Source organism: Nilaparvata lugens, chromosome 2, assembly GCF_014356525.2.
Source record: "Nilaparvata lugens isolate BPH chromosome 2, ASM1435652v1, whole genome shotgun sequence".
Classification (NCBI taxonomy): Eukaryota; Metazoa; Arthropoda; class Insecta; order Hemiptera; family Delphacidae; genus Nilaparvata; species Nilaparvata lugens.
In genome coordinates, this window is record NC_052505.1 from 81,663,510 (window position 1) to 81,677,930 (window position 14,421).

General features: G+C 35.1%; 1 protein-coding gene across 5 annotated transcripts in view; it reads right to left on the reverse strand.

The window, feature by feature from the left end:
- Positions 1-6,571: 6,571 nt before the first annotated feature.
- Positions 6,572-14,421, reverse strand: part of LOC111064036 (zinc finger protein 664) — a 36,345-nt gene continuing 28,495 nt past the window's right edge. The window contains exons 8-10 of one of the 5 annotated variants that reach the window (XM_039421903.1): positions 7,455-7,685; positions 7,051-7,370; positions 6,572-7,010 (exon numbers count right to left, since the gene is read on the reverse strand). In XM_039421903.1, coding sequence (XP_039277837.1) covers positions 6,713-7,010; positions 7,051-7,370; positions 7,455-7,685 — 849 coding nt within the window. In that variant the 3' untranslated portion in view covers positions 6,572-6,712. Of the gene's footprint in view, positions 7,686-14,421 lie in introns of all 5 variants that reach the window. The other 4 variants (XM_039421908.1, XM_039421911.1, XM_039421899.1 and 1 more) reach the window with 4 other exon arrangements.

Below are 14,421 nucleotides of genomic sequence, written 5' to 3' on the forward strand. Positions count from 1 at the left end.
ACCGCTAATTTCAAAACACTCAAATTGAAGCATTGCTACTTTTGTTCTCGTATTTTAAAAAAATACCATGAAATCACTCAAAATGAATCAATTCAAATCAAAACCTCATAAAATCTAATAATATTTGATATTTCATAAAGTGGAAAGAACATAACTATTCTCTGGACTATTTTAATGAAACAAAATTTGAAAGTGATGAATTTAAATTAATCAAAATTTAAAAGCAATGAATTTAAATGAATAATTGAGAGAAAATATTCAAATTTGATGTACAAGTCCAGCTAGGATCTAAAAATGTTGTCTTGAGAGGACTTTAGGATAACGCCAAAGATGATGGTTTTCCTATAATATAGCGTTCCCCAGCGGTGGTAATTTGGTACACAGGCTCAGCTGAGGTAATATTTTGGGGTATGAGTAATGAGAGGGTTTTAAAATAACGCCCAAGATTGGAGGTGTTTGAACGTTTTTAGGCCTTCTCAAGTTGGTACAAATAAAGTTCAATATAATAAAGCCGTGTTAAACAAGTGGGTGCAGACAGTTTATCACAGAGGCAAGAACTCACTACTTGATTCCACATCATAGTCTTCTTCATGCACCATACAAAACAGCGAACAGTCTCAGGTACATCGATCTTGGAGCAGAAACACACAGAAGAGCAACACTTGGATTGAGTTCATCTTGGAGCGGATCAGCACACAACCAACTTGTAGCAGGGATGACAATGAGATAAGTTATTACTCGAGAACGACCATCTTCGAAACAGCTCTGCCAGATCTAGCAGCAGTAGGCCTACATACATCTAGCCCAAGTGAACGTGCACTAGGTCGGTTGAGAGGCGTGGCGCGCAGGAGAGCGGAAAATGGAAGGTCCATGCACTGCAAGCGCTGTTTTGGACTAGTTAGTCGTGATGTAGACTTGTCAATTGCGATTTGAATTAAGACATTGTTGAAGTTAGAGTTCTAATTGAAGTCAGTTCTAATCTGAGATTATTGTGATAAAGTGGCAGATGTGAGTGATGGATGACTCAGATGGAGAAATATTATTTTTGACAGTTGTGGATGAAGCATAGAGAGAGGAACTATCAAGAAAAAAGAGAAAATGTTGTTACATCCCATTAACTTACCGTAATCGTGAGGTAATTGATTAGAATGTGAACTGGAAGACGACAGAACAGCAGGCTGTTTAGGCCCGCCGCAAAGTAGACCCACGCCGTGGGATGTTTTGTAAACCATTGCTAGGCTTCTCCAGACATCTGTGTAATGCATGCAATGAATAATCCACTTGTGAAGTGATTGATTTTGAATAATTCTATAGCAATGGTTTACAAAACATCCCACGATGTGAGTCTACTTTGCGGCGGGTCTTACTAAAAAGCAGGGTCAGAAACAGCCGAGCCCTCAGGAAGTTAACCAAGCGCGGAAAATTTCTGACCTGACCCTCGTGCACTAGGAGCGCGGCGCAACTCGGTTCCGACCCCGAAAAGTCCAGAGACTTTTCGATATCTGCATCGCTCCGCGCTCCCGACCTAGTGCACGGAGGTGCACTTGATCACATGTATTTAATTTCAGGTCGGAAATTCTCCGCCCCGCTCCACCAACCTAGTGCACGCTCTACTTTATGTACCAACTGCGCCGACACAGTATTCAAATTAAATTCCACTTACTGCAAGCAATACTGTAGTCAGGTTTGGCCAAGTATCGATATGGTGATATGTCATCAAAGGAATCATACCCATAGGAAATGACACTCTTTACTGCAACTGGTTGGTGTTAACACTAATTCAAAATCTTTAGCTGCAAATGACAAAAAAAAATCACAGCCAATACAGATTGTTCCCTCGGAATATATTGTGTATTTTTGTGGCCAACATGTGGATGCTACAAAACAATATTTGATTTTGCCCACTTTTCAGTCGTGCCAAGTGGCCATTGATGGATCAATTCAAAGTGGCAAAGTAACTTAGGTAGATGTGACCACTTGTTATAGCCCAATGCCCACAAATGACGACCAGCATCAGAGGTGTGCCGTGGTTTGCCAGCGCTTGTAACAGAGATATTGAGACCATATTCAAGTCTTTATCATAAAGTAGTACAGAAAAATTGAGTTTATACAGGCTGGCCCATGAGCCAGTTGGAGCTAGCAATTTTTAAGGTCAGCTGTTGTTACAAAAGCTTTGTTTACCAAAGAGTTTGAGATTATGTTTGATGGTTGTTTGTGATAGTTTGTTCATTGTTATTCAATAAACAATGAATACCTATAAAGTTAAGAACAGAACAGCGTGTCAACTGACTTATGGGCCAATCTGTAGTTCAGTATTAATGTTAATTACCTAGTTCAGCAATTAGAATGATATCACATAAAAATGTATAACTTCATAACAGAATTAAATGAGATTAAAGGCACTTGGACAGAAGACTAGCTTTTACTGTTCATGAAATACAATGATACTAAAAATTATTTTGATAAACAGAAACACAATAACAACTATTGAAATCATCTACACAATGCAGCTTCAAGCATCAGTTAGACTACTACAACAATGTAAATATTATAATAATTTTTAAAATGGCTTCAGTATTTGAAATTTTGTGAAATTCATCATTGCATATGATTAAAATATGACATAACTTCCACTTGCCATAGACACAGACATACTGTCTATACAATTAGGCAATGAGATGATTGACAGACTTAGGTTAAAAGATTGAGATGGTCAAAGCAGTAGATTTGAGTACAAAAAACGATTTGACTAAAATAAACCAATAATATTATTCATTATCATTCTACATAAACATTGTTCAATATTTTTTTGTAAATACAACCAAGAAATATATTTAATATACATATAAATGAATATATCTAAAAAACTAAGGTCAAAGAAATGTTTCAGGTCATTTTTTGTTGCAAATGTCATGAAGAATCTATGGTCTTCAGCTGTTACACCTTTCGTGGGAGACCTGTATACTGTGAGACCCTGGAAAAATATGCATAGGTGTGCTGACAAAGGCAGTCTGCCTGCCAGACCAACATGGCCTTCACCACAAAGCAATTGCTCTGTATGGAAGCATCCTGCACATTACCCCTCACCTACCACCTTCAAATCACTTCTCATGGCTTCTCAAGTCAAATCACTTCAAATCACTTCTCAAGCTGCACATGGAAAGAAACGTTTTTCAAGATCCATGGGGGTGGGGCAGCCGTTGTATTGTTGGCTAAAGGATTAAAGAGATTTTTTTTTATGATTTGAATGAAATACTCTCTTATATAAAAAATTAGACCTCTAAACAGTCTTATTGGGTAGGGAAGGAATCAGACTAATGAGAGTACAAGTTCTCTACAAGATTTCAAGTTTTCTAGTGTATGACAAATGGAGATTCAAATTACAAGACACAGTGAAGCTCTTTGTACAGACTGTACACTTGTAAGGCTTCTCTTTGCTGTGAGTAAGCAAGTGGACATTTTAATGATACATTAAATGAGAGAAGCTCTTTGTGTAACAGTACAACACTAAGGCTTTTCTTTGGTGTGAGCACGCATGTGGACTTTCAAATAATTACTACGAGAGAAGTGTTTTGTACAGACTGTACACTTGTAAGGCTTCTCTTTGGTGTGAGTACGCATGTGGCTTTTCAAATAACTAGAATGAGAAAAGCTCTTTGTACATACTGAACACTTGTGAGGCTTCTCTTTGGTGTGAGTACGAATGTGGATATTCAATTCATGGGATAGAGAGAAACGACTTTTTGTACAGACGGAACACTGATAAGGCTTTTCTTTGGTGTGAGTTGTTGCAATATTTATTGTTACAATTGTGAGCGATGAGAATTATGCAAATTAGCCTGAGAAGTTAGCCTGTTGTGTTGTGTTGACTCTGTAAGTGTGTGCGTAGAAGCTAGGATCCTAGGAATAACATCAATTTTCCTGGAGCAACAGTCTAGTTCATGAACCTTGCTTTTTGCGTTGTGTAGTGTCGTCTCTATTGGTGTGTGTGTAGAAGTTGTGGGAAGATCAACGATTTTCCTAGAATATAAGTCTGGTTCACAACCTTATAAGGCAAGGAATTTATAGCTGCCTAGGAAAAATAGCTGTCACTTGGTGGGAGAATGTATCTTAAATTGTAGTTGTAACGTCCCTTTCTATTGGTGGAAATTTTTCTAGAGTATAGTAACTGCCAATCACAGTTGGTGTTGGTTAGGTCTATTTAGTATGGACGATCTCACAGCTGTCCACCTCAAGACGAGAAAAGCGAAGTGGCTTCACTCAGCGTCTGTCCTCCGACATAAGCAGTACTAAAATGTAGTCTGATCAGAACTTGGTGTTAATCATGGCTGCCATGCCAGCTTTAGGCTTTTTTTAGTATTTGGCTCTGGAACCTTTTGTTCCAGCAGCATTTTTAGTCTTTTTGCCTCTGTAGTTGCTTTAATTAAGAAGAGAGAGAGAGAGAGTATCAAATTGTAACCTCACAATGGAGATTTTTCTCCTATAACCGCTACTAAAGGTACGTCATAGATTTATAATATTATTAAGGAAAATATCTTCAAAGAAAGCTTCCATCAAAGTATTTATTGTAATGTAAGAAAATTAACGATATATGTTTTGTAGAAATTTAGAATACCTATTAGTAGGAATTAAGATATTTGTTTGATTTAAACTATTTTTGAAGAGGAAGCTATTAACCTAAATTTCAATTACTGTTGTTTACACAGATGTACACAGACTGTGTTGACTGATGTTTACAGTATATTATTCTATCAGTATTTTTTGGTTATAGATTTTATTTGTCTTTTGATGCTTAGGAAAAGCTTTCATGATTATTTAGGAAACATCTATCATGTAATTTATTCTTTTAAATTACACCATAAAGGTGATTTATGTAAGAGAACTGACTAAACTAACAACAATACTCGAAATACCTTATTATGTAGTAATTCAATCAACTTGTGAATTATGTAGGCCTATTATGGAATACTATGTACTCATCGCTTTGTGTATAGGGCGTAACCCTTATTACAAATAAATTCTATTCTTTTAAATCAAGAGATTGAAGTAGGTAATGCCTACTTATGTTTTAAAGTAATTGATGTGAGCTATATAACCTAAAGTAGGTTGTTTTTATTATGTAACTGAAGTTAAGTTAATTGGTTTTATCCTAGTTTATTTTTATTCTAACAGCGGTGTAAGTACGGGGATCAACGTACGAATCCATCATTTCATGGGTTCATGAACGTGTGTCTTTAAGCCGCTGAGACGCCTCTGAATCGATGGCCGTCCTAGCTTGGGGTATGCTGTCTCCTGTCCATCTGGACGTGTAGAGCTCGATCACCGAGCCTAGATTCTATTTGAAGAAACAGCTATGAGGTAACAACTTTTTCCAAATTAAACGAACGTCCCAGGAACTCCGGATGTGACAAAATGGGTTTAGTGACGACAGACTTTCAATCAATTAAAACGTGCGGAATTAGACTTTTGTTAAATCATAATTTTGAGATATTATTGGGGATAGATAGATTATTAATTTTTAATTTGGTTTGAGTAATAGATTTTTGGTTGTATCTTTACATTGAAAAGTGAGGCCATATTTTCTCTGTAAGGATCCAGCTGGGAATTTCAGTTTTCTTTAAATTTATAAATAATTATAATCTTCTAAACTACTAAAAGTTGAATGAGTACATGAATTTTAAATGTCCCTTATTGATTAATTTAATGTTTTAAAATAATTCTCATCTTAAAGTTGTAAAGGATCAAATGAAGTTTCAAGCATCAGTTAGACTACTACAACAATGTAAATATTATAATAATTTTTAAAATGGCTTCAGTATTTGAAATTTTGTGAAATTCATCATTGCATATGATTAAAATATGACATATGACTTCCACTTGCCATAGACACAGACATACTGTCTATACAATTAGGCAATGAGATGATTGACAGACTTAGGTTAAAAGATTGAGATGGTCAAAGCAGTAGATTTGAGTACAAAAAACGATTTGACTAAAATAAACCAATAATATTATTCATTATCATTCTACATTAACATTGTTCAATATTTTTTTTTTGTAAATACAACCAAGAAATATATTTAATATACATATAAATGAATATACCTAAAAAACTAAGGTCAAAGAAATGTTTCAGGTCATTTTTTGTTGCAAATGTCATGAAGAATCTATGGTCTTCAGCTGTTACACCTTTCGTGGGAGACCTGTATACTGTGAGACCCTGGAAAAATATGCATAGGTGTGCTGACAAAGGCAGTCTGCCTGCCAGACCAACATGGCCTTACCACAAAGCAATTGCTCTGTATGGAAGCATCCTGCACATTACCCCTCACCTACCACCTTCATGAAGCTGCACATGGAAAGAAACGTTTTTCAAGATACAAGGGGGTGGGGCAGCCGTTGTATTGTTGGCTAAAGGATTAAAGAGAGATTTTTGTTTTTTTATGATTTGAATGAGATACTCTCTTATATCAACAATTCGACCTCTAAACAGTCTTATTAGGTAGGGAAAGAATCAGACTAATGAGAGTACAAGTTCTCTACAAGATTTCAAGTTTTCTAGTGTATGACAAATGGAGATTCAAATTACAAGACACAGTGAAGCTCTTTGTACAGACTGTACACTTGTAAGGCTTCTCTTTGCTGTGAGTAAGCAAGTGGACATTTAAATGATACATTAAATGAGAGAAGCTCTTTGTGTAACAGTACAACGCTAAGGCTTTTCTTTGGTGTGAGCACGCATGTGGACTTTCAAATAATTACTACGAGAGAAGTGTTTTGTACAGACTGTACACTTGTAAGGCTTCTCTTTGGTGTGAGTACACATGTGGCTTTTCAAATAACTAGAATGAGAAAAGCTCTTTGTACATACTGAACACTTGTGAGGCTTCTCTTTGGTGTGAGTACGAATGTGGATATTCAATTCATGGGATAGAGAGAAACTTTTTGTACAGACGGAACACTGATAAGGCTTTTCTTTGGTGTGAGTACGCATGTGGACTTTCAAATGACTAGACTGTGAGAAGCTCTTTGTACATACTGAACATTGGATCAGATATAAAGAAACTTTTTGTACACAATGAACACTGGTAAGTCTTCTCATTGGTGTGAATAAGCATGTGGACTTTCAAATGACTGGACTGTGAAAAGTGTTTTGTACATACTGAACATTGGTACGGTTTCTCTTTGGTGTGAGTACGCATGTGGACTTTCAAATGACTAGACTGTGAGAAGCTCTTTGTACATACTGAACATTGGTAAGGCTTTTCTTTGGTGTGAGTACGCATGTGGCCATTCAATTTATTTGAAACAGAGAAACATTTCTTACAGACTGTACACTTGTAAGGCTTCTCTTTGGTGTGAGTACGCATGTGGACATTCAAACTACATAAAACAGAGAAACATTTATCACATACTGTACACTTGTAAGGCTTCTCTTTGGTGTGAGTACGCATGTGTACTTTCAAATGGCAACTCAGAGAGAATCTTTTTGTACAGACTGAACATTGATGAGGCTTTGTAATTGTCATTTCGAGTGTTTCATTTCTATTTCCCTGATCTATGACGCCTCGAGTTTGATTAAGTTGTGTTTCTACTATTTCATTGTTTCCATCTTGTGATTCACAGTATTCTTCCCTTTCTTCTTCTCCAGAGGAATCACTACAACTACCAACTGATGGAGACACCTGAAAAAGTCCAATAAATCAATTTGAAATATGATATTCCAGTGCAGGAGAATTTCAAAGACACATTGTTTTCTAGAAAACAAACACTGCATTTGTACTGTAGCTGAATCTGATTCATGAACTAACAAGTGGCAAATCACACAAATTATGTTTGAAAAATATCAATACACCCTCATCAGTCTCTATGTATTCAAATACTTTTGCAAATAGTCGAATAGCCAATAAAATCCTCAATATTTATTGAATCCTTAATTAGGCCAAGTATGTTGTAGTTGAATAAGATCAAACTAAACATAACGTTAGCACAAATGCTATATTTATTTTCTACAAACATTTTATGATAGGATAAAAAGTGACAAATAATATCGAAATACAGGAGGCACACTCTAACAAAGTTCTAGGTTGAGTAGTTGAATACTGCCTGCTAGAATATATTCACTCAAACAAGACCGTTGAGAAATTTTATGATAAATGTCTTTATTGAATGCTGTTCTTATCATTTGAAACTTTCAAAAATTCATGAGGTTCTGGTAAAAACCACTTTACCTATTTTACAAATGAATTTACAAAATAAGTGATGTTGTGCACTGCAGATATCAATCTACTTTCAACTGCTACATTTGTTTGCAGACATTCAATATCATCATCATCTTCATATTTACATATCAAAAATGATATCGTTATAATATTAGAATAATTTTTTCAATTGCTTTTTTTATTTATACAACTAGTATCTTGTTTTGTGATATCAACATAATTATTATGTTTTTTTCAAAACATATAATATTTGTATAATTTACACATTTATTGGAACCTGTAACAGGGTGTCCACTGAATCAGGCTCAAAAAATTCCCGTACAATTCCCGTATATTTCACCTTTTTCCCCGCCGGTTAAAACACATGATTAATATTGTTGTTAATGTGCTTTTGTAATTAACACTTTATTCATTAAAAGTTTACATCGAACAAGATAAAAATAAAATAAAACATCATCTTTGAACGTATCTCATAAAACTCCAACTTAAAACTGAACTAGTTATTTTCTCATAAACAGTTCGTTGCCAACCGTGACAACCGTGCTTGCATGATAGTATCCATGCAGGGCTAGCCTACATCACTATGTAAAAATATATGGGTGGGGGGGGGTTGTTTGGGGCAAGTCAGAAGAGGGGTTCATTAGGAAAAATGTAATATTCTTAAATAACAATTTTAAAAGTGAAGAAGTATGTTTTTCATCAAAATGTAGCAGCATTATACGATGATAACAGAATACTGTATTTTAAATAATATAAAAAATGCCATTTAAAAGAAAAACAGCCCTCCCTAACCAAGCCTTTGACCTTTAAAGCATTATAGTCCAGTCACTACATACATTGGTGTTTGCAATATATAATGTGATTCTGATTTTTCAATATATTGTTTGGATACATGAGAGAAGACTACAATCAATTTTTGTATGCAAAATTTCCTTTGCTAGATACAGAGTGGCTGAAAAACCTTGTGCTTTCGGTTCATATTCCAATTTTCAGCAATTTCTGCCAAATCCAGTCATCGGGCAGAAATATTTGCTGTTATTTTTTTTTTAGATAATAAAACAATTGATAAATTAGAATCACATGGAGCTTCAATCTTCAACGAGTATTGAGTTAAAATTTTTCAAAAATGAGTAAAATTTCAAGAAAAATATGAATTTTAGTTCTGTATCCACAATACCTCTTGATTGTATAACCTGCAAAGTATTGGAGGGGCAAAAAGAAAAACTCAAGAGACCAGAGATGGGTGAAACTCCAGGCACAAATGTGGATAAAGAGGCTGAGTCAAGAGTGACCAGGTGCCCTACAGGCAATTTGGCGACCCCTACCTCAGCAGAAGGACCTACAAAAAGGCTAGGAGTGGTACTCACTTAGGTCACGAGTCTTCAGATGGAGAGACCAAACCTCACCACTGCTCAGGAAAGGGTGGCCATTCAGTCAAAACTTCTTGGGAGAGGTGAGGGTTTTGACCCTGCAAAGTTTCAGATGGGCAAATAGAAAAAACCAAAGAGACCAGAGATGGATGAAACAACAGGCACAAATTTGGGTCAAAAGCTGATTCGAGGGTGGCTGGGCACCAGGCGCTCTAGGGGCAGTTTGGTGACCCCTCCCTCAGCGGAAGGACCTACAAAAGGGCCAGGAGTGGAACACACATAGGTCACGAGTTTGCGGGTGGAGAGACCAAACCTCACCACTGTTCAAGGAAGGGCGGCCATTCAGGCAAAACTCATTGAGACAGGTGAGGCTATCGACCCTGCAGAGTTTCGAGGAGGGGGAGGCAAAATGAAAAAACCCAACAGACCAGAGATGGGTGAAACTCCAGGCACAAATGTGAATCAAGAGGCTGAGTCGAGAGTGACCAGGTGACCTAGAGGCAATTTGGCGACCGCTCCCTTAGCGGAAGGACCTACAAAGAAGGCCATGAAATTCAAACATATTTGCTGGAATAATATCAAGGGTTGATTGTTAAAACTGAATGAAGACTTTTGGGCAACATGCCAGGTCTTTGAATATTAATCACATTACCATTTTTACCGAACACTACCTATTGTTATATTGATTTTAGAATCATTTCGTGCATCAATCAATTTAGTTTATTGCAGTGACATACATAAGAAAGTACAATAATAAATGCCTACTGGAATCATTAAAATGTTAAATGCTACAAACTGTTACTACATTTACATTATAATGAGCAATGTACTCCAACATCTTCCAAGTATGACAATTATTCCTTATAGAATATTAGTAAGTCTAACTCCAATCTCTAGAATATTATCAAATTATATAAATTAATTGATTTGTATACAAAGTATTCATCCATGAAAGTGTAGGTTCATTCCTTAACACAAGGTGGGTCTTTTGTATAAATCTTTACAACTCGTGTTGGTCCATTCAATGAACTGAACTTCAATGGTAAGAATAATACTCAAGTACGGTACGGTATGTTATGTAATCCTATTATATTAAGCGAGCAATTTCTGTACGTATTTATATATCTGGTTATTTTTATATCTGGCTATTATTATATCTGGTTATTCATGTTTAACAGATCTCGAAAATGGCTCTAACGATTTTCACGAAATTTGGAACATAGTGGGTTTATGATATAAAAGATTCGATTGCACTAGGTCTCATCCTTGAAAAAACTTGTTGAATGACATTAAGGGCCGTTTGCACAGTATAGATTTCTAAACTCAATTAAGTTTATCGAGTTTCAGTTAATCCGAAAGTTTAAACTTGAATCAGTTTTCTCAGTGCATTTACTAATCCAGTTTAAGTTAAACTAGTTTAGCATTAAGTTGGTAATAGAGTGTAATTGTTTATAATATCTGGAAGGCTGATTTTTACAGTAAATTTGTTATTTGTTTACAAACCATCAGTAATTTGAGGTTATGTAGCTACTATTTTAGTATTTTCTTGTTCTTGTTCAAAATCCACAGAGCTGTAAGCTGTACAGTTATAAAAGTGAAAAGCGATCAAGAAATTCTTTAAAAACTTATGTTTAGTTGGCACCAGAAAATATATTTTAGAATGTAAGATAAAAAAGTTATTTTGTTTCGCTTGAATCTACTATGGTCTTCCTTGTTTATTAGAAATCTCTCAAAAGCAATATATCTCATTTATGTGTTATTAAAAAAATGTTTTCCAATTGAAGACCACTGTTAAAAACTGTCTTTATTTCTATCAAGTGGTTTATTCAATCAAAATACTAAATTGCCAGTTGCTGAACTCAAGCAGAACTGTTAAAAAAAATTATCTATCCCAGAAATTCAAATTATTTGTTTTTTGCCCAATTTTTTCTCAGTTTCAAAATTTCTTTGCAGTCATCTTTATCAATCGCATTAAAAACTCCTATCAATTCCTCCATTACAATTATTTTTACATTCAAGTAATGATTCACTATAACCTAAATTATAATAATATTATCGTTTACAGAAGCATTAAAAACAACCGTAAAAAAATAATTTACTATAAGCTGTTTCCCCATCAAATCTTTACAGATGTAATAAAGTTAATCTAAATTATTTGGTTTAAACTTTCCCAGAGTTTAAACTCAATACAGAGTTACTGTGCAAACGGAATTTTAGTTTAAACAAAAAAATCCAGATTTGGTTTAAGCTTTAGCTTAAACTTACACTGTGCAAACGGCCCTAAAAGGATAATAATTCATCCTTTGCTGAAACAGCTGTGGATAGTAAAAAAGTGAGTATGTGAAAAATCAAAATATTGCATCCCCGAAATTCATAAGATGACGTATAGCCAGCTGTGAAATATAAACATGATCATTTTAGAGAATTGTGTTCTGTTTATCAATAAAATTTATTGATATATTTAAAATTTATTTAATAAGAATAACGACCGAAGCTCGGTGCCCCGATATTAGAAATGTTAATTACTGTATCATACCTGATTGGATATATCTGTGAAGAAACATGTGAAAAATATGATTCCAAGCTAAGAAATGCATGAAATAATGATCATTTTTTCATAGAATGAAATGAGAACTCAAAGTTCAGCTGAATGTCAGGTAGGGAATACGGATATTACTCTATTTTTATTCTAAACTAGCATCGCATTTGAAAAATGCTTATAACTTTGTTAAATTTGGACACATTGATTTGAAAATTTAGAAGAATCTCAAATATACGAAAAAAACGTGCACGATTTTTTGTAGAATTGTCCCATGACTTCACCTTCCTAAGCCGAAAACACATAATTATTATGGGAGTGTTGTGATGCTGGGCAGAAATTTTCAAAAGTTGCGCTTCGTTCAGCTGTCGCCCGCCAAGGAACTGGATTGGATAACTTTGCCCGCGTAGCAACGCTATTTTGTAGTTGAACTTGAACCAACAAGTTCAAACGATATGCTTTTATTTTATCTCTCTATTAAAGTGGAAGCCGTCGATAACACCCAAGAATAGTGCATAGATCATACCATCATAAAATATCATACCAGGTATATACCATCCTTGGATAACACCATAGATGAAGGATAAGTAAGGACTTATAAGACTATATTATTCTTGTCTCTGATAACACCTACTTTTTTCCAACTCTTCTTCTTCTTTGTCATCTTGTTCTTCTTTTCCTCATCTTCTTTTTATTCTACTCCTTTTTTCTTCTTCCTCCTCCTCTTCTTCTACTTCTTGAACTGCTTCTTCTTTTTCTTTGTCTTCTTCTGCCTTTCATTTTTCTTCTACTCTTCTTTTATTCTTCTCCCACTATTTTTCTTTTTCTGCTTCTCCTTCTTCGTCTGCTTCTTCTTTTATTTTACTTCTGCGTCTTCGTCTTCTTTTTCTTTTCTTTTGGGGAGTATAGAGTGCGAAGGTTAGAGTAATAAAAAAAATAGAATTAGCGCTTTCAGACTGATAAAGCGGCCTTGGCTGCTTCCTCCCCCAGCTATTGTTACTCCTCTATTCCTTGCACTTTATTCTTCTTTCTCTCTCACATCGGGAAGGATAACAGATCATAGCACCCTAGGCTCATGTTTGGTGGTGGGGGTGCGGCAAGCGCCCATGAAAATAGTCAGCAGGATTAGACTTGCACAAAAAGACTTTTGCGAAAAAATTTGTCCAGAAGGGCACTGTGGGGAGGGGGGTTCCCCGAATTCAAGAATTCTTAATATTTGTCCTCTCATATTGAGTGATAGCTCATTTTACTCAGCTCTTCAAGGCGGTTTCAATGCATATTTCGGTTGCCCGACAAAACCTCACTAGTACCTCTAACCTCACCAGATAGGCTATGTGTATTTTAATGAATTGCACTGTTGGCTTGGCTTTATTTTTTATTCTCTATTTTCATGTGAAAGTATTTTTGGAGCAATCCCATTCCAAAAAGTTGAGTTTATAATCATTTCATTAAAATACACATGTCTGGTGAGGTTGGTCGTGGCGAAGGCATGCGTTAGGGTTAGGTAAGTTTCAATCAGGTAACTGATTATATTCATTGAACCCGCCTTGAAGAGCTGAGTAAAATGAGCTATCACTCGAAATGATAAAATAAATATTATTGAGAATTTTTCTCAAATTTGGTACCCCGATTTTTTTTGGACAAAAAAATTAAAAAGCTCAATGGCTACCATACATAACTTGAAGGTTCCGAATAAAAGAGAAAATTCCGATCTACCTGTATAGACAATAGGGTTGTCATAATTATTCAAAGTTCCAAAACAAACGGCAAGTTGCACAAAAGAAAATTTAATTTAATTAACTTAAGATGATGTCATCATACAGAGCTGAACAGGGAAGTGGCTGCACTGGCTCCGTTAAAAGACGGCATCTTATGGTGATTAAATTTAATTTTCTTATATGCAACTAGCTGATAGAATTTAAATTTTTGGTGCTCCGTTCCTCGCGATGTGTGTAAGGATTCTTCCAATAGGCATCATTACAGTATTTTCTTTAGATTAAATTTATTGATGATTCATAATTTTCCAAGCTGATAAATGTAATTGATTTGTTAATACACTTCATAAATTCAATTTATGATTTTTGAAGTGACATTGGATTTTTTTTTCATTGATTTTTATTGTTAGCTCCATTTGAAGCTATTCTTCCAATAAGCTATTTCTTGTTTGAGGATTTGTTTCAATATATTCATAGTTTTTCAAGTTTGATTAATTCACTGTTTCCATCTATTTTAATAAACTATTCTGTCTCGAAGCAAGAGATCATTACACTGTATGACACATTATTTTAAT